Raw genomic sequence first — 21,839 nt, 5'->3', positions numbered from 1 at the left:
AAGAGGAGCAAAATATTGATGGAATAACTCCAGCAGGTTTTTGGACGGAATGACACAGCCTGCGCACCACACAATGCAAGAGTTGGGCGGACAGACAAAATAACACAGGTGGTGTTTGTGGATAGGTTTAATCAAGCTACCAGTACTTTTGCCCTGTTAAGGGTGTCTGTATACATAAAAAAAATAACTTAAGAAAAACGCCGTACAATAATAAAGATGTGTATTAAATGTCTGTGTGTGTTTATGGCACGCAGGCACAGTGTTAACCAAAAGCTCCTGGAACTGATCCATTCTCCTACAGGGACCTTGTCCTGTACCAAGTGCCACTCCACTATAATGCCCATTGTTACACAAGCACATCTTCTCCTTCATCCTCTCATCTCATCTCATATTGGATTCTCTCAGTCATCCTTTTCTTCCGTTTTGTATCCGTTTCTGTGCATCCACTTATTCCTTTGTCTTTCAATTACCCTCCAGGGAGCTGAGAGAGATGGCCGCAGAGAGCTAAAGCTGGTACTTCATTACCGATTTACATTAAAGATTTAAGCTTCACGGCTACAGGTACAGCTATGAGACAGATAATGACAGAGAGAGAGATGAAAGTAAGGACTAAAAAGACTAAAATTAAAGCTGTAAATTATAGTAGAACCACCGTGTTTTATAAGAAGGCACATAAACTACGCGTCAGTCTCATCAAACGTATGTTCCCATTAGGTAAAAAAATTGCATAATGGGATCATGCCAAATCATAAAACTCAAGTCCAAATAATTTTTTTTTTCTGTATTTAAGTTTATTATGGTTAAAACAATTCACAAGAGGGGAATAGAGTGTATCCTGGCTGCTCAGACAAAATGCAGAGTACGCCCTGGATATGTTGCCAGTTGATCACAGCGACAACACAGAGACAAACGAGGCAAACAACCATGCACGCCCACACTTACTCCTAGGGTCAATTTAGAGTCACCAATTAACTAATATGAATGATTTTGGAAAGTTGGAGGAAGCCAGAGTACCCGGAGAAAAAAAAACACTCTCATTACTTCATAACATTACTAATTATATACTGATTTATATCATTATCATAAATCGGTATATAGGTGGAGTACCTGGAGAAAACCCACACATTCACAGGGAGAACAAGCAAACTTCCCACAAACAGGCCGCAGCTAAGTTTTAAACCAAGCAACTCCCTGCTGTGAGGTGATAGTGTTAACCACATGCAGCCCAATGTTGATTCAGTGTAGTAGTAACATAGCTTAATCTTATCGAGGAGTTATTTTGTGTAGCTTACTGCCACATATATTCTTGAATACAGCTGAGAGCAGAAAAAACAGCATTTTCTGTTTATTTCCATTGTTTCCCCAAAGACAATTATTTGGATTCCCTTGAAAGTTTTTTGGATGGGAAAATCCTGATATTGATTGCAGATATATTAACAGTTTTCTGTCTGCATCATCTTTTACTAGTAGCATTAGAAAAAAAAGGCATTTGCTCCATTGTCTTATAATGTATGATCTGCTAATGCTATCTGCCATGCAAATTGTGGATAAAAGCAATTGCCCTTTATGTACAAATAATAAATCAATTCTGCACATAATCAAGAGTTAGTTACAGGAAAGTATATAGATAAGTTATGAAAATTCAAGAATCTGCCCTTAAGTAAAAGATGCAGCATCTACAATTTAATTGCAAATTAGCATTAAGTTTTCAGTGATAATCAGTACAGACTCAAACTCAGTCCTATGAAAGATATGTGACTGGTGAGATTGCTGCGTAATTGCACAAATTATAGGATTTAGCTCAGAGGTACACTTTGAAAAAAATCATAATTATAAATAGTTGTAGCTGTGCTTTGGGCTTTTGTATTGCACTATAACCTTGATTGCAGTTTTCAAACCATTTTGTCTTTTAATGTAAAAGCCATGCCATGAACTGGGAGTACAAGGTAAGTGGGTTAGGGAGGACCCATACTCTTATGTCTCTGTAAATTACAGACAGCATTATAATGGACAACAGTGTGGTGTTGACACTAAGGGTACAATCCTGTATAGTTTCATAAAAAAAGACTTAAATTTCTTAAAAGAACCTGACTGTTGACTGCAAGTCAGGTAGTGATGCTGACCCTAAATCTAATGTTTTTGGACTTAAATGTGTAATAATATGTACATATTTATTCATTTAATAAGTAAATGTGGAATCTCTTTTACAAGAGTTTTCTGGCCACTTGATTTACATACAACAATGTGCATACAGAACGTTTGAGACAAAAGAATGCAGTCAATGCAGGTTTAATCAGGGCGATTATAGTCAGCCATAACATTTGCAGCCAAATGTTCCTGCTTCTAAATTGTTAACAGTTTGGGTTTAATGAAATCAGCTCTCTCGGATTATCGGTTTCTGCAACTGATTCCAAGCGGAGGAAGCAGCATACTTAAATTCCCTTCTTACCAATTCAGTATGAGCTTTCGGACTGATTAGAAGGAATAGGCCTTGGGAGCAAGACAAAAATGTATCTTATTATTAATTTGCTTAAAATTTATTTGACAGGGACAGGCACAAAAATACATAGATAAGCTGAAAACAGTTTTCCAATTCAAGTATTGTAGTGTTTGTAGCAGATGCTAATTTGCAACACTTGTTGTCTCTGTCTAACTGAGTGATGCTTGTCAGGACGCTGTCAGGATCATTGTTTGAGTCTAGGAAGACAAATCTGACAAATCTGGAGCATACAATGTTCAATAATGAGTAAGAGTATTAAGGTTTGTGATAAATTTCAGCACTCCATGGTGGACTGTATCACAAGCATGTAGGAATTGCAATGATGCATGAATATAGATTAAATCTCAATAATCCAGCATATAAACATATGTTGTAATGTTCAAGTGCATAAATTACTTTTGAACCATTTTCCTTGATTTTCAGTTTTCCAAGACGTAAATTATAGTATTTTACAGTATATATAGCTGCACCAAAGATAAGTTGCACGTTTTTTTTTCAACATAAAACATTAAATTTAACATTGATGATATGGTTGCTGGGTAGTCTAATTACAGTACATGTCCATCTCCTTGTAGATCAAAGATAACTGAAAGGGCAGCATGCTCACATATAATCTTATACCCACATAAAAGGTAAGACCACTCCTCCTCCTAAGTTTCTTTGTGTAACCTTACACATGGCTTCTTTTTGATATAAAACAAGTTACCTGACTTGTAATTACATGAGGTTAATTAACTGAAGAGTTTATTAATAAGTGTGGTTTTCTCAGCTGCTTTTCTCTGTTTGCATTGCATCGAATGTGAAAGTGTGACTGAAGATCACAAAGAGGTAATTAGCAACAGAGTGTGTGTGGTTAATCTCTGTGGCTCCTTATGGCTAATGTAGTGCAGTCACGTTTTTCCTGATTGGAGTAGAGGGAAGAGTCGATCGGCTCTTTGATCATAACAAGACAGTTGAGAAATGTCCTGATTTACCCTGCCTTGATCAAATGAATCTTTGCCAAGAAAAGCAATCACCCACATTTGAACTAATTCACGATGTATGTAAGTAACCCCAACCCCGAGGAATATATGTATATATCCATCTTCCATCCATCCATTTCCTATACCGTCAATCCGTCAGTCGGGTAGCGGGTGGGCTGGAGCCTATCCCAGCAGTCATTGGGCGAAAGGCGGGGTACACCCTGGACAGGTCTATATATCCATCTTTATATATATATATATATATATATAAAATTGTTTTTATATTTCACATTGTAGATTAATACCAAAGATATTCAAACTTAGAAGGAACACATATGGAATTACGGAGTAAGCAAAAGTGTGAAAAACAAACCAGAATACGTTTTATATTTTAAAGATTCTTCAAAGCAGCCACATTTTGTTTAGATAACAGCTTAATTGTGTGGAAGTGTAATCATTAACCATTAATTACAGAAATTAAATTAGACAGAATACCCAGAATACCCAGTTTTTAAATAAAATAGTTCTGTTCCATATCTGTGATTTCTTTTTTTTTAACACTTCCTGGCAAAAACAAACAGAAAAAAAGTAGGTTTGAGTGCATGAAGAACAAAAAGAAGTGATCTTACCGCACTCCTTCATTGGCTCATCGGACCAGTCCTTGCAGTCTTTGACATTGTCGCACACCTTGCTGCTGTCAATACACTCCCCATTCTTACACCGGAACTTTTTTAGCCCATCACATTTTGTAACTGGGGTGAAAACCCAAGAGAGACAAAAGCTGTTTACTTGTTCAGACATTTTTTTATAGACACTGTTTATAGAATCAGATGCTTTCCGGAAGAGTGAGCTAAAACTAAAAAAAATACTCTAAAAAAAATACAAAAAAATTTTGCGATCTAAAACAATTCATAGTGATTCCAACGATTGTCATGTTGTGGATATTTACATCGAGTCACTTCTGCATCAGTTAGTTTCGTGGAATGCCCATCGGTTATTGTCTTCTGATACGGTGCAAATATCTGCAATATAGCTTTGTTCGAGCTGCAATGACTAAGGTCCGGGTTGTTTTCAATGGTGAAAAATGTGCTCGTCTGGTGACCTAGTTCTATGAAGCTTTCAGCAGAAATCTATAGTATGGGTATAGTAAATGTCATATCTTAATGAGCAATACTACAAAATGTAGTTGTGTTTTGTGCAGATGATCAGCCTGGACGCTGACTGTTTTATGCTTTCAGAAGGACATGTCAAGCTGCGCTTGATAAAAAAAAAAAAAAACATTTATCTATGAGACTGAATATGACATTTCACCATGGCTTTTGATTTAAACCCAATGTTTTCCAACCAATATCATTCAAACATTATATGGTAGTGTTCAGCTAATGATCAGGTAGATTACTGCTTCCACCTACTGTTGACACAGCCAGCCTCGTCACTGTAATCTGGACAGTCATGAACCTTGTTACACTGTTTGGTGCCGTGAATACAGGAGCCATCACCACACTGGAACTCATCTGGTCGACATGTAAGCAGGGCTGTTGGACACACACAACACAGAAATACACAATAATTAGTTGTCAAATTATTAGAAAGAAAATATAATATTATAGTCTCATATGTGAAACAGATACAAGGATTTGGGGGTATATGGCACAGAGCATTTTCAATACAACAGTCGACTTGATTTCTTTCCCTCTTAGAGCATCTATGAAGATGTGCAATTCTGTTTGGATATATTTTGCAACTTTCAAAAGGTCAACTTCGAGTGCATTCCAATCTAAAAGTAATCAATAACATCCAACTCTTTAATGCACACACAACACTCACACAATAAAAAGAAAATCAGGCAGATATTTATGCAGTGTCTGAGGGAAAAAAAAAATCCCATCCAGTGGTCTACTGAGAATGTGTGTATGGGTGAGTGTGTATAGAGACATTTGCTTGTGGCTCCTTGAACAGCTGAGGGTAGGTTTATTTAACTCATTTATCTTTTTAACTGCCTATTTAATTATTTATATGCTGTGTTTTGTACCACCTCTGCTGAACCATAGAGGCAGACATGATCAATAATTGTGGAGACTGTAAAATTTTGTGGCACGCAATCATTGTAACTGGAAATATGACATAAAACACAGCCACAAGTAGTTTCACTTCAAGTAAAATGTGTAGGTGAGTGTATACAACCATACACATGAAATGAATAAACCTAAATGTAGCCTGGAGCAAGGTGCATGCACATTTCCATGAAGAAAGTTGACTTGTTGTCTAATGTCCAAACAAAAATAAAGATAAACGCGATTGTTAATTAAAATTAAATTAAGAAAGTGTGCAAAACATAAACCTGCACCATCACAAAATGTACTGATTCTTTCAGCCAAATGATTGGGATCTGAGCTCAGATAATTATGATAATTCCCCTGGATGAATAGTAATGATAACGGATTGCCATTTGCAGAACTGTTGGCAGTGGAGAAAACCAACTTGTGACCAGTCCTCATTTACATTAACCTCCTGTCACCTCCTCAGAAACAATTGCCTCAGTGTGTCTATGAAATAACAGAAGATTACTGAGACAAATGTTTTAAATAAGATGGGAAATAATGACTAGGGGGTGGGTCTGTGTGAATGTTGAGAGCCTGATAGGAGTGAGGAGGAGGAGGGAACAAACTAGATATATATGTCGTAATCCTCTCAGCTCTCATTTACACTGTAATGCCGCACCTCCCTTAGCTCTACTCTCCAGTCTCATTTACATTACACAGACCTTCTAAAACCATTACATCTTGTTTTACATAAACCTCCAACCACCCACTTGTATTCACAATATAAAGAGCATGCAAACAGACTCAAATGTATACAACACAAAACCTGCCACACCATATCTGAGAAATAGTGAATGATGTTATGAGAGCACTTTACTCAATTAAAATCAACACTAATCAGTTACGTTCCTGAATTAGTTTTATTCATTTAGACTTTTATTCATTTTCTAAAATATTTTAGAGTCTTTACTTTATCTAATCTAGTCTATGCATAACTTAATACTTTTTCAAATGCTAGTTTTATCATTTTAAAAGGATATTACTTCTAAAACACCATAAATTGTAGACCTTGAAAAGATACATTTTTATTACATCTTTATCAACATCTTCTAATGAAAGATATCAATTGATAACTAATTACCAATCTCTAAAGAGATGTTGCACATATTGCTTTATTAATATGCAGAATTGGAATATTCATATACTTCAATTATAATTAGAATAGTATCTGATCATGTTTGAGCAGCAGGAAGAATAGTCCATATGGACAAGAATAGAGGTGAAAAACAACAGCACAAATGTCCCCTGATGATATCTGAAGGACCAAAAACTGGCTGCAAAGTAATCAGACAATAGTCAGTACATTCCCAGATTAATACAAACTTCCAGCTGGTGCTGAGTGAACAATGCTTTAAGTACTGGACCAAGTGAGTCTCACTGTGTGCTTATTTCAGGTTCAACATTTGACTTTGCGTGACAATCTGCACATGTGTGACTGTAGGAAGCTTTCACAACAGCTGCATGGTGTGTGCTTTGCATGTGCAAAACTGAGGAAACAATTTTCATTTTGGCTCTCATGTTAACAGATCACAGCGTGCATTGGCTGCATGACACGCTCGTCCAGCTGCGGCTTTAACCACATCTCTGTAGCATTTGTGCGACCAAAAATGGAACATTTGATATTGATCTCATGAAAACAATGCTTACAATACTTTCAGTGGCAAGATTGCCAGAGATATTAAAAGTATAGTTTAGATGATCTGTTATGATTATCTTAATAATTGCATTTGACTGTCTAAAATGTCTTCACTTTTTGAATCATATGAACCATGGATTACACAAAACTCTTTATCATAGGCATTGCTGTATGAAAAGATTGTGCAGATGGAAGCTGCACGGCAGAGATGGTGCTAAATAAAGGTTGTTGGTGCGAATACTTACATGCAGTCAAGACCCAGTAGTTCAGCAATGCACATGCAAATAACACACGCAAATAACACACCATGCGGCTGGTGTGAATCCGGCATAAGAGCATATATGTTTGCAATGCAGTGAATACACCTCGACGCTTGAATCTGGCTCAGTATTGTGAAAGCATTTATCAGTCTGTGGCTGTGCTTGTATCATGTCTTATATGTGAGGCTGCTGTCATCTCACTGAGTGGTGTGTGGGAGTGTGAAGAGACCAGATGGGGGTCTCGCATGATGAAGGACCATCACTTCCCACACACGCATGCACACACACACTCACAAAACACATACGGTCAAAAATGCACTCAGAGGTTCTCCTTCTGCTTGCGCATATCACACGGTTGCATAGCAACACACTCACGGATCATCATGATACTGTTAGCATTGATCTTCCTAGAGTCATTTGGTGGCACATTTGTCACATAGTCTTTGTTCATAATAAACAGCAGGTGAGTCTCTGAAATATGGCCTTCTAGTGGTGGGAAACCACACAAATACACCTCGTTCCACAACATAACTACATGATGGTCGGTATACATTAATCAGCTTCATTAAAGGTAACATTAAAGGTAAAGTAAAGGTATCATTGAAGGTATTTTTTTTATAGTTGCATCACCAGCCAACAATGAATTTACTCTCCTGACGAAGAGACTGTTCACAGAACAGACAAACAAACATTAATTTAATATACCATTCCAGCTGGACAACGTGTTCTTTCATTACAAATAAGCTCAACACAAAAGGGATCCTCAGTTTATAAAACTTGTGAAAATACATTCCTTAGTATGTGCACTGACACCAGAGCAACTCTTCTGAGTCTGAAAATACAATCACGGTGTGCATGCTGTTCCAAAATAACCTTCACAGTCTGTTTGTTTTAATAAAGATATACATCTGTGGTATGACTCTTTCATGGTTTTGTTTAATCACTACGACCAACACTGGTGTTCTAAGGCACTGGGAAAATGCTATATCATTCTGTGGCACCACAGACCATTCTTGTTAGCAGAGTAAATCTGGACTGAGAGGTTTGTTTGATAGTAATTAAAATGACAACACTGATATCCTTTTGTCATTCTGTTGAGCTTGAGGCACCTGAACACACTTATTCATCAATGCACTCAACAGTTCAACGCAGAAACATATCCATATTTGACTTACGGCAGTTTGCTTCATCCGATTTATCTTTGCAATCTGCATCGCCGTCACACTTCCAGTTCATGTGCACACACTCTCCGCTCCCACACTGGAACTCGCCAACTGGGCAGTGAGGTTTCTGGGGCTCTGTTCTGCGGCTGCAGCGCTCCATGGACTCGTCTGACTTGTCCTTACAGTCTGGGTCGCCGTCACAGCTCCACAGGGCAGGGATGCACTCGGAGTCATTGCAGCGGAACTCGTGCTGTCCGCAGGTGGGAGCAGAGCATTTCTCCTCATCGCTGGCATCCCCACAGTCGTCATCGCCATCACAAACAAAGATCGGTGCCACGCACTTTCCGTTATGGCACTGAAAATCCTTGGAGGGGCAGGCCTTGGCATCTGCAAGAGGGACAGGACAAGAGGATAAAAGTGCAACAGGTTTTTTAATATGAAATAATGTGTATACAATCCAAATTATAACCCAGAATATAAATATCAGTCTTATCGCTGAACATCCAGTAAAAAGCTTTCATTTAAGAGACTCAAGTCAGCGAAGCATACATTCAGTTGAACTCCCTTTGGAAGTAGTGTAGGTGGGAGTACATCGCAGGATTATCAAGACGTAAAATGTGAGAGGCATGTTTCGTTTAATTTATACACCAGAAATTCTTCATTTGTATTTGATCATGGCAGATAGAAGCAGGAAATATAAAGAAAAATAAAAAAAAATCAAAAAAAAAAATCAAAAAAATCAGAAAAATCAAACTCTCCTCAACATGAGAAAAATGAGCTGCATGTACACATAATGTTTCCCATCTTATCCACGGAAAATTTAGCAGCTCGTGCAAGAGTCTAGTTTTCCAACTATAGCAGCGTTGACATTCAGAAAGTGTATTTGCAGTGCTTGCCAGCCTGACAGATACAAACACTTGAAATCTACTATTTATCACAATTTCAGAAGCTGTGCTAACATTCTAAGCAGAAGAATAGAAACATATCTTCACTTATCTTTCTTTCTACAGACTCTCTGTACTCCCTCTGCTGCTCACTATCTCTGAAAGTTTCTCTTTATGTCTTTGCTGATTCATTTATCTCCATAATGTCTATGAGCTGAAGACTGCTAGTACACAGAGGGATCGCATTTGGGAGCTGGTGGCCACAGACTAACGAAAACAACAGCCGCTATTGATTTAGACATGTAACCACCGCTGCCACTGTTTCGTTCGCATGCCATCTCTGTCTCTTTCATGTACAGTTTAATCTGTCTAAGAAGAAGAGTGCTTTTTTACCTCTTTCCATCCTTTTGTAGCTCCTGCACTTTATTCTCTTTTAATTTGACATGGAGGGTAAAGGGAGCTTATATATTCTTTCCAGTGCATTTCATCTGTCTGACCTGTTTTAGCCTCTGTCCATTATTGCAGGGAAAAATAAAGTGGTTAATAAAGCTGTTAAATATTTCATAGGATTCTTGATGATAATTGATTTCCTGCCTCGTGTGGTTTGACCGTCTATGGGGCGTTAGCGTAGTCTTGCTGTTATAATAACCTGCAGACATCATCTTTTGATCTATCATTTAGAGATGTAGTGATGAATATTAAATAGTTAATCTGACATGTGGAGAAAGACCTGCGCTTATCTGAGTTCACACACAAAAGTTGATTTAAAGGTCACACAATGAATACGTTAGTAGATATCAAAACTAATACTTGGATGTCATAGCTACTTAAATACCTAAATACTGGAGCTGAATTTTTATCCTAGCAAAGACCTAAAAAGTCAGGTAGAGCATAGGAGTAATAGATCGTAGTTCATTGGCTGCATATTCACCTTCCTATTTTTTGTTACATTATCAAACTAAACTGAAACTAAATCTGTAGATGATTGAAAATGAGAAACAAATATCATATAATACAAAATGATCAGTCAGTCCACTCTATTCATCACCTGTCTCTTTACTTTTCATCTCTCATTCTTCTAACTGCTCCCAATATTTAACAAAAACTAGCATTCTACTTGATTGAGACAAAGAAACAGAGACCAGGGGTGTGAGTAGAATATTTCAGTATATTTGTAATAAATACAAGTAATGAGCATCTAGTTTATGACACATACACATAAATATATTTTACATGCTGCAAATCAGGTGTTTGGACACTAAAAGCTGGTGCTGAACTCCATGAACTACAAATCCATGTTTTACAGTGAACCTCTTGCCTGTGCTACACTGGTGACAAGCTGATGAATGTTCACATATTAAGATATTAAAAGTTCAAAGTCTACTTGGAAGAAAGGACATACTGAGCCACCATCAAACACACATTCCTTCCTGAAATTTAAAGCTTTCAACCATCAGTATTCCTCACCTCTACCTCTCCACCTCTGATCTCCTCTCCTTCCCTCCCTCCACCCGCTTCTGGAGTTGGAGGACAACTAATGTTTATTATGGCTCCTAATTAAGCATATCCAACTGTTGAATAAAACATGAATCTTGGAAGAGAGGTTCTTTATTACATTTAGCGGAGGCCTCTTAAGAAAGTTTATGAGCCTTTAATTTATGCTAATGTGTAAATGTGCCTGTTTAGGGACAGAATCACTGTAAGCTCTGTGTATGCTCCAGTGTGTTTGTGGAGGTAAAATATAATTATTTTATGTCAGTAGACAGAGTGGTTTCAAGAAGGATGGCCTCCTTGTTTTCATAAATACTGTTCAGGTATAATTTTTCTTATAAGGTGAAGATTCAACAAAACAGAGTTGAAAAATGCATTTTGCCTCAGCACTTTTAATTTGAAAAGATCAGGCTGTGTAACTCAATAAAATATGTGTTTTCTTATTTAAGAAGGTGTGTGTGTGTGTGTAAGGGGCATGGAAATGATCCATCTTGATTATGGCTGATTACCATTTCTACAAACTTTATACAAACAGACACTAAGGCTTTGTTCATGTTCCCACTGCCTACTCATACCATTAATGTTGCAAATTATTCTAAACAAAAATATATTTGGCTCGATTCAAGTGAATTTAACCTTATATAAACAATGGAAGAATTTCCTAAAAATAATTTAGGAATTAAAAAATTTAAAAAAGAAATGTGAAGAAAAAGAAAGCAGAATGTTTCTAATGTGTAGAATTGTGTCTTTATCCTCATCTTTTGGCTTGTCTTGCTTTCCCGCTCACTGCAGCTACACTAAGTGCAGCTTAACTGCATCACAGTCAGCCATGCTATTTGATTATTAGATCAATAGAAAAACTGCAATAGTGCCACTGTGACCAGCATTCTAAAGCACAATTAAGATGGATTGACTTTCTTCGCATCAGCTGGCAGTTAGAAAGGCGAAAGTTAGAATTTCAGATACAGTATAAGGCCTCAGCTATGGGATCACCTCATGCATTATTTGTTAATCTGCTCCACCAGATCTGGATAGAATGCAATAAAAGCAAGGTTGTAGCCTTTGTGACATGACCCAGGTGTTTGTGAACTGCCGTTTTGAAGCCTCGAAGTCGTTTGCCATGTCAACATTTGGCTGCCAAGTTTTTTCGGAACCAGAGATAATAATATTTGGACAAGAGAGTGGATATAAAGAGTGATGCTTGAAACCTGCATGGACAAAATAACTATTTTCAGGGGGTTTGTTCCCATTAGGAGGCTCCCTATTCAAAAAAGTTGATCTACTCACCGAGAACATTCGGTGAAAGCCAGCGTCCTTCAGAGGATATTTAGATTCCTCGAGATCCATATAAAGGACTGAACGGGGCTTAGACGATGCAGCCTCTAAATACAGCATTATTTATTTTGTTACTCTTGATGAAACTTTGCAGCATCTACCGTCTTTTGATTGTCTGACATTAAAAATTAATTCACAGTGTGTTTCTTTTCTTTTTTTTATTCTCTACAAACATGTTCCTTGTCTTTCTTTACTTTTTTACTTGGAAGCATTTTGTTTATTCTTTTAAAAGTTTCAGAAGTTGCTCCAGAGACATCTTCAGCACTCTGTTGACCAGGACATATAGGGATAACACAAACAGAGTGGCTTCAGCAGGCCCTGGGGACCTGTTGATCTTTTTACATCAACCTGTGCAGCTATGTCACATTAGACAAGCTGTTGCTGAATCGATATCCACCAGGGATATGTTAGCTGGTGTTCTATAGCAGTACAGAGAGGGGTGGAGGAAAGGGATATAGTACGTGTGGGCTATGCAGTATGTGTGCGTTATGTAGTGAAGAAAGGAAGCCAATAAGATTGCAGGTCTTCACATTCATTTATTAGAAAGCTCATGTGATGCAAACTCCATATATTAGATTGTAAATCTGTACATCTATTCTCTCTTGGTATCGAGACATATACACTGCAGTTTATTCTATCCAGCTTCCTGAACAATAAATTGAACTTTGGTTCTATTATTTGATAAAAGATCAAGGAAGACGAAGAAAAAAAAAAGTGGTTATGGTGTGGTTTTGCCTCTTTTATCTCGCTGTACCCACACTTTGACTAGAAGAAGTGACTACAGAAAATTCTGTAGCCTGTTGTCTCAGAGTTGTCTTCCCATTACACTCTCCTTCATTTATAATCCTTTGACTGCTCTCCCTGTGTGCGTAGGTGTAATGTAATAGAGCATCGGCACACAAACAGGCTCCCTGGGCACCCAGAGGCAGTTGCACTTCAGTTCAAGCAGACTGTTTTTACCAAAGGCTTTAAGAACATTACTCATTCCTCTTTCACCCACAGTGAACACATCCATTTACAGGCACACATTAATACACGCTCGCTCAAGTATTACATGGAAAGTGAGACCCGCTTATGTGTAAACTGACCACGGTGAAAACACAACTTAGCACAGCCTTTTGGGCATGCAACTGAACATAAGAATTAGAGAGGATGGGTCTTTTCATTTAGCTGCTTTCTTGTCCTATAAACAGCTTACAGCTTAAGAACAACCATGTTGAAGGCCTATCGCATAATGTGATTTTTAACTGAATTATTTGATCTTCTTTGAAAAAGGCATGCAAAGTTTCTACATTACCCCCTAAAATAACCCCTTTTCTAAAAGGTTCCTACATGGATTTTCCAGATATTTCCATGTAACAAACCACATTATGCGTTATTTAGTTTAGCAAATTAATACTGATTTTTTTTCAACAACTACAACAATTATATGTGAAACTTCAACATTGATGGAATGTTTTTATGCGTTAAGATTGGACAACTTTTTTAAGCCTTTTAAATTTCTCTCAGTCACCTCTGAAGTGAATAAATCAATTCGCTGATAACTACTTTCTATTAAAGCTACGAGCCGCAAATTTGTTATAATAATCTGCTACACATTTTCACATCCAAGATGGCCTTAAATTGTTGAATAAAATTACTGTTGCACGAATGTGGCAGTTTTTTGTAAATTTCAAAAACTGAAAGTTTTAGGACACTCTTCAACATGGATAAAGCTGCATACTTAAAGATGTGGAGTGATAATGCTATTTAAAATTTAAAATCATGGCACTAATTTGGAGCATCCATTGTAGAAAGCGTGGTCCTTTATATATTTTTGAGATGCTGTAATCACAATGCACTTTTTTTTCAGCATGTTGTTTCAAGCATGTGTTGTTTATTTGTGGAAAGGAGTTACAAAGCTGATAAGATTTAAGACTGTGAGGAGCCATGACAATGCCATAATGGCCATGTCACATTGTACATTTAATGTCTTAAGTCTTGAAATATGAGATCTTTTGACTAATGGTGCCCACAGTACATATTACGCCCCACCTATAGTATAGTATATAGTGATTCACAACGACAGTCATCACACACCACTTGCATGCACACATACACAGTTAGTCCACTATAACTGCTTGTAAGGCAGGTAATATTTAGTTGCAAGCTGCTGTCAGATGGCATAGTGATTCAGTTGTTGAAATATCCTGTTCTATTCAGTGTACTGTCCCTGTTGGGCTGTAGGTGTGTGTGTTTGTATGTTTAGTGAATGCGTGCACAATACCCATAGTCTCCACTCATCATGAAGGTGGTTAACAAATGCTTCCCCAGTGTTTACCAATCACGTATCAAAGAGAGTTTTGGTCTCTCAGTGAATTTGGTTCAATTTTTCTCCTCATACAGGCTGCCATTTCACTTGAATTCCCCTGCCTCTGCCGTCACACTCTATGAAGGCTTTATTTTCAATAGCTTTTCACACTTAGTTTGACATGTTTTTACTCTGAGCTAAGAAAGTCTAACGAGGTACAGGTAAACAAAGGGTCTCAATTTGGAAGCTCAGATAGCAGTGAATAAGTTGGAATGTTTTGCCAGCATTTTCCTGTGATTCATTTAGTTGATAATTTCAGTGTTTACTGGCGAGGTGTGGAAATTTTTCGATTCTAAGAGCTGTCTTGGATGGGACATGAACAATTTTGCATTGATGCAGTGACAGAAAATAATCAAAACTTTGACTTGACAGAAAATCATAGCAACATTACAGCATTACTAACATGACAACACGCATTGGGTGACGGAGTCAAGGAAGACGAAGATCCCATTTGGACACCTTGACTCACTTTGATGAAACTGGAAAGCGTGAGTTACAGAAAACATGCACAGCTAGTAAAATCTGCTTCATAAAAATGGATTATTAATACAACTAATATGAGGAACCTGACCAAATGACTCATTGAACACAGTCACTCGAGAATTAGTCAGTCAAAAATTAGCATGGTGCTGTCAGCTTTGTGCTCCGACTCCAAACGAGGGAAGAGAAATCTCACCAAATCTGAGGCATTTTTTAGAGATAAAAATCAATGAAAATATTGGCTATAGCAAACCCCAGGTTTTTTGCCAGCTGTTGCAGTTCTTGGATCCATGGTGTGATTACAGAAACAGCTGTACAGTCAAAGTAAAGGCCAAGTAAGACTTGCCTTCTATGTGTCATACAGTATCTATTGTACTGAGGTGGGTCAGTCAAAACACTGGCACTCTGAAAAAGGAGCTGCTAAGATACTTTTCTAATTTTTTAAAGATCTAAATAAGAAGTGAATTCAGACAGATCTCATTGCTTATATTTGTTAACAAACATGTAGTAATGTGCAGTCATAGTAATTTGAACTGAATTGAGCACTTCATTAATCCCAAAAAGGAAAGTTATATTGTTGCAGTATTGTTACAGAACAGTACAAATAAACAAGGCAGATTATGTATTTCATCTCAAAGAAGTCTCATATCCTGTTACATCATTATAAAAGGAAACCAAGATGTATCTTTAGAAGCATCAGACCATTAACAGGTGAATGGTAATCAAATCAAATCAAGAGGCAAGCAAAGAGCTCCAATGTTCATATTATCAAAGTTGCCTGAAGGCACTCAAGGGCTAAAGACTTGGACAAGGGTCGGGGCTCAGTAAAGTGGAATGAATAGTTTTCGATTTTTCAATCCATTTGTGTCCTTTTTTATTAGGTTTATGTGAGATTATATACCTCATTCCTCCAAAGAACAGACAAACATTAAACATGAAAAAGAAGAAGGAGCTGACTAGAAATTTTGTTCAGTGCCTTAGCCCACAATACAAGATTTAACCTCCTAAAAGACAGAAAGCCAGCTGGCTGGTCGTATCACGTTTTTACTTTTTAAACATCTTTCTACCAAAGCAGATAACTCAAATGTGAGATGGTGTTTCCCCATCAATACCCCGCATATGTAGTCTCAGCTCCATGTGAATTTTCTCAGCTGTCAGTTTAACCCCATTTGACCAAGCTGAAAGTGAATTTCGTCTCATCATACGTTCTGCCTTTTGGGTCAGTCAAAGTAAGCTGAAGAGATGCACACTCAGGGTTTTTGTACGTAAATGCTGCTACGCTTCCTAATGTTTTAAAAGTCTAAAGCCAGCATAATACACAAACTTTTTGTGAGAACTCCAGAAAGAGACTGCACATTGTGTTGCACCAAAAAATGCCTCTCCTCCTTTTTCACCTCTGCTTTTCAGTGTTTAGACCCAGGCTTAATGGCAGCTTAACATTTCTAAACCTGGGCAATACACAACCATCTTGTTGCTGATGATACAAGCCTCTGGCAGCATTTATCCTATGGTGATTTACTGTTTTAATGATTTCATCGGTAATGTTGCTGATACATTGCAACAAGCAAATGCTACATTAGCTATTTGGCCTGGAGACACTGACTCAGTATTTGTCTTAAATGCTGTGTGGGATGTGGAGTGTAAGAAACTTATTTGTTTATTTGATTTTATTAGATTATTTGTGTCTCTTTTTTTCTATTTACAGTACTTCCCCAGCCATTTCAGTATTACATGCATGTATTTTGAAAATCCCCACCCTGAAGTTTTGTTTACTGGTGCCACAAAAGAGAGGTTTTACCATGTAATTTTGCATCTGAAACTTTTGCATGTATCTGCTGGTGTAAGCTGCTTTGTCAGAGAGAAGACATACATACTGATATCCAATACAATAAATTAACATATTGCTTGTCTGCTATGAGGCCCATTAATCCTCCCAACCACCACAATGCCTTCAGGTGCATTCTATTCTTATCAGTTTGGGGAGAGAGTTCACTTTTCATCTGCTTAGTTAAATGAAACATTTTCCTCAGTGCTGTGAAGTACTTCTGGCCGTTAGAAGCTATCCTGTGATCTTCAGCTTGCATTTCTGTAAGCACACCTGGTGAACGGAGGTTTGCAGACAAACGCGTGTGTGTGTGGGTGAGATATGTGTGCTCACATGTGCCTCATGGCTCAGTGCCTGACATGTTAGACCAGGGTCTGATTGGATTCCTCATTGCAGAAACATTAAAGTCAGTGACTCGTAGAGAAGAGCTGTGAGGTCAAGTGTACCTATGCGGGTATCAGGTGTCTGTGCATGACATTAGTTTGGATTTTCTAGTCTCCATCTGTACATATGTGGGATTCAGGTTAAGTGTGTTCCTGTCGAGACTGTATATGTTTTTGACTACATGTATATGGATAACAGCTTGCTATGTGCTGGTCTGTGTTGGAATAGAGTTAAATTGTCCTTCAGTTCAAGGTGAATGAGCTGTGGCCTATCTCACTGCTTCATCTATTAGCTGTCCAGCAGTGGGTCTGGGGATGGATGGATAGAAAGCTTCGACCCAAAGTTAAACATAATCACCAATGGGAGAAGGTTACATTTAAGACGTAGGCTAAGCAGGTCGAGATTACTGATTACCCATTTCAAATTGTAATTGCTAGAATAATCCATTGGATGGATGTGGTCAATTAACAGTCAGGAGACCACCTCCATTCAAAATCCTTATTACCAAAGGAAATAATGAATGAAACATGAAGTATCAGTTTATATGTAATCTGGTTGTAACATTTGAAAGTTTCTTTTCAATTTCATGTCGAACACTAGTAATCTAAGATTCTGTGAGCAACATAAAATCCCCAAGTTGGGTCAAATGGATATATGAGAAGTTCAAAAAGCAGAGTTACCATAGATACGATGTTCTCCGATTATTGTGGAAGCCCAGTTTGACTTTATTAGAATGGACTGCCATTTGGAACTCAGTCATCTGTGTGTACAGTAACAACATGGCCCTTATCAAAGTTGCTCAGGTTGTTGACTCCTACAGCTGACTGTTCAGCTATAGTCTGATATATGATAGGTCTGGCATGCGCAAGAAATAGTCCACATTATTTGTGCTAAATGTCAGTTGGAGGATATTGCAGTTATGCGTTAACGTATTAACCAGAATTAAAGATTTTAGCATAAGTTTTACAGAAACAAAGAGAAAATATAAATCCATGGGGGAAAAAATAGAGGTTTAACATAAGCTGTTTTCAAACTGCCAGATATCCAAGAGACAAAATGATGGCTGATTGCTAAGTTGCGTATTCATTTCTGCAGTGAAAATAAAGCTATTGAGAACTTTGTTTGTTGTTGTTCAGCATCCCAGTGGGAACCATGCTATCGAGCTTCTTATCCCAGCCTTTCTGTTTATAGTCAACACATGACTGACCAGGCTTTCTGCTTTAATGAAAAACTCTCTTAAGCATAAAAAACAAGTGTTTAGTCTGACATGAGGTACATAATCACCCTCTGGGATGTATTAAAGTATGTTTTGAAATTTCATAAGACAAAATGCCTTGTGCTTTTTGCACAGAAAGTTCTGAAAATAATCACTTGTTCTAAGTGTTTGTTTGCAGAAACACCTTAAGTGACCCTCGGACCAACTGAGATTCTGCAGGGATGCCGCTGATGCTGATGTTGTTTATGGGCTCATTTTAATTAAATTACTTAGATCTGAGTGGGGTGATTAGCAAGCTAGCAGAGAATCCAATAGCCCTTTATCAGAATGAGTCGCTTTGGTGCACTGTGTGGGCAGGTAAAGGAAAGATGGCAAAAAAGAAAAAAAGGTTTTTTTTTGTTTGTTTTTTTAAGAGAATCCTTAAGCCGAATTTATTTGTCCAACATAGTTTGTACACGAAAGTGTCACTGTTTTGATGTTGCAAACCATAAAAAACAGTGTTTTTCTGTGAATGGCAGACACATCAGCACACATTTCCTCAAACAAAACCTATAAACCTGCATAAAACCTAAAATATTACCACTTTTTCTTTTTTCTAATTTCCATCACACGTTTCTTTTTTTTTCTTTTTTTTTTAAATCAGAAAAAATATATAAAAAACAGGCATGGATGGCAATGCAGTCTCCCCAAATATGTGTGCAAACACTCCTGAAAGGAAGCTCTGCACTGCGACAGGCACCTGCTGCTGTGTCCCACCTCTGCTCATTATACTCTCATTTCCCCACGCGGGACTCTTGTTGGACACATGCTCTCAACCTTGAGCTTTGTATGGTCAACACTGTGTTTATCTGTTGATTTTAATGTAAAACTGGTGCAGTTGGTAATGGAAGGCATTTACAGTTTGAGATAAAATATGCTTTTCAAAGTGACCTTTTTTCCCATGTTTTTTCCCTCCAGGTTTTTTTTTTATCATTGTAAAATCAACTGTCACAGCACAGCTCCTCTTTTTTCCTTCACCTGACCCATTTTTTCTGTCAGACTTTCAGTGAATAAATGCTGTATAAGTGTGCTCCTCATAAAAGTTTCACTTTTAATCCAACTCTGTCTTTCACTCTTTTCAGACACAAAAAGCTCATGAGAAACAGAAAAAGTTCTCTCTTAATGAGCTCTGCTCATTAATACCAGCATGGTCTTTCATGCTACCACCAGAGAGGGAGGGAAAGACATATTGCTGCATATGTTTTCACTCCTCAAAGGAATTTGAATAAACGCAGGGATAAGTCAACTAAATCTGTCTTTAATGTGAGAGAAATGATAAGAGGAGACAGAACCTTCAAATCCCAGGATCTCTATATGGAAAAAGAATACCCTGAGTAGTAAAAACTGATTTTTAACAGTGTAGAAGAATCATGCAATGTGTCGGTGAATGTGCTGGTGTGAGCGAATATGAAATATAATCTAATCTAATATTAGATCCTAAACATGCTTCAATTTCAATGATAAACTACTTCAAGTAGTTCAGCCCTGTGAGCAAGAATCTCAACTACAAATATTTTAGGAGTAAATGGGGCAAAATCTACTTCAAAAACCAAAAGAATCCTAAAACATTTAGCAGTGGTTATATTAGCCAAAGGGAGTGTTCCTTATTACCAACCATGCAGGGTGCTCACTCACAATGTTACTACTGGCCTTTTTCCAATTTTCGTTACTTTCAAATTGAAAGAGATGATGATAAATAAAGTTATGGAACTTAAACTATTTAAGAAAGGTTGCATCTTGTCCTTTAGGACTTTCAGGAGTAAGATCTTTTACTCTGTCAGTTATTTAAAGTAAAAGGGTTGGACTACATTTCATGACTTTTAAAGTCTGAAAGTCATATTCGTGCCACGTACAGACGTTTGCAGAAATTCAAAATACAGAACAAAAGCTCTGTAGCAGCACATCTTAAATCCAATTTAAATTCTTTGGAAAATAATGCTGTGTGTGCATGTGTTTGTTTCAGGCTTAAAATCAATAAAAGTGTAGGCCAGATGTTTACATTGATTAAATTCAAAGACCCTTTTACAGTTTCAACACGAGATGTGATGATGACGGCTTGGGGATGTGACAAGACAGTATGTATGAGAAGGCATCGCAGAATAAGCAACATAAGAGCATGTCTGCAGACAGCTGAAAACAACATTTCTTACATTTTCAAGGAAGCTTCTTAAAAGCTTTATATACGTGTAATGCATGCATATATGTACTGGTGTGAATTTGATAAGTGTAAGACTATACACTTCATTTTAATGTGGCTACATCATGATTTCAAAGTGGATGACAGGGTAAATGCAACTGGCAAACCCTAACTACTAATTTGCACAATAATAGACTGTAATCTGTCTGTGCACTGTGGATGCACCACATCCTGCATGAGAAGTGTACCAACACATCTTCTACAACATGTGCATGATGGATTTGGCTAAGCAGTTTGCGTTATATCTCTATTCCAGAACACTTTGTCTAAGCAGTACTGCATTTTCCTGATGTGACAAAACAAACTTTTAATATCAACTTGATCAACAGCCAAGAACAAGAAGGTTGCTGTGGGAAAGATATTTTACTTTTTAAGAGCTATGATGTTGAAATAAAACACTACATGGGTACATTTTGGGATGTAATTTGAGGTCTAAACAAAGCTCTGGGCAAACACAGTTGATTTTCTTTAAATCTTTCTTTCAAACCCTTAAAAGCTTCAACCATTTCTTTTTGACAATAGAGAAAAAAAAGGATTTTCATCTTTAACTTCCAAACAATTTAAATAACTTCAGGGAAATAAGTGAAAATGAAGCTCAAAATAGTTACAGCACATAGTTGTTTTAGGGCCTTAAAATGTATTCATCTCAAACTGAAATGGAACTAATGTCACATGCTATGAATACTGACACCTGGAACAATATGTCTCAGTTTCTGAGTCAAAAAACAGGAAAAACCTGGAAAGAATTATTATCTCAATGCAGATTCAGAATGTGCCAAAACAAAATCTAATGCTCCACCAGTTTGCCATAACAATAAGATTAATAATGAATGACCCCCTTTGCACCAAACATCTAATGATGTACTTGGGTGTCTGGTAGCAATAGATCCTTTGGGCTCGGTGGGTTGTTTGGTGGGGTCTTTGTAGATTGGGCTTGTTGGGCAGTGGCTGAGCTCCTGGGAGTGGCTGTGACAGTAAGGAAGTGATGTTGCTAAATGAGGGGTATGACTGATCT

General features: G+C 37.5%; 1 protein-coding gene across 4 annotated transcripts in view; it reads right to left on the bottom strand.

Moving 5' to 3' along the window:
* lrp8 (low density lipoprotein receptor-related protein 8, apolipoprotein e receptor) overlaps positions 1-21,839 on the bottom strand; it is a 147,670-nt gene that overhangs the window by 38,537 nt on the left and 87,294 nt on the right. For all 4 annotated transcript variants that reach the window (XM_072389076.1, XM_072389078.1, XM_072389077.1 and 1 more), the window contains exons 5-7: positions 8,636-9,010; positions 4,875-4,997; positions 4,092-4,214 (exon numbers count right to left, since the gene is read on the bottom strand). In XM_072389076.1, the coding sequence (XP_072245177.1) occupies positions 4,092-4,214; positions 4,875-4,997; positions 8,636-9,010 (621 nt within the window). The remainder of the gene's footprint in view (positions 1-4,091; positions 4,215-4,874; positions 4,998-8,635; positions 9,011-21,839) is intronic.

This window comes from Leuresthes tenuis, unplaced genomic scaffold, assembly GCF_036924035.1.
Source record: "Leuresthes tenuis unplaced genomic scaffold, fLeuTen1.0.hap1 SCAF_7, whole genome shotgun sequence".
Classification (NCBI taxonomy): Eukaryota; Metazoa; Chordata; class Actinopteri; order Atheriniformes; family Atherinopsidae; genus Leuresthes; species Leuresthes tenuis.
Note: the sequence above shows the minus strand (reverse complement) of the source record. Positions and strands in the feature narration are given on the sequence as shown.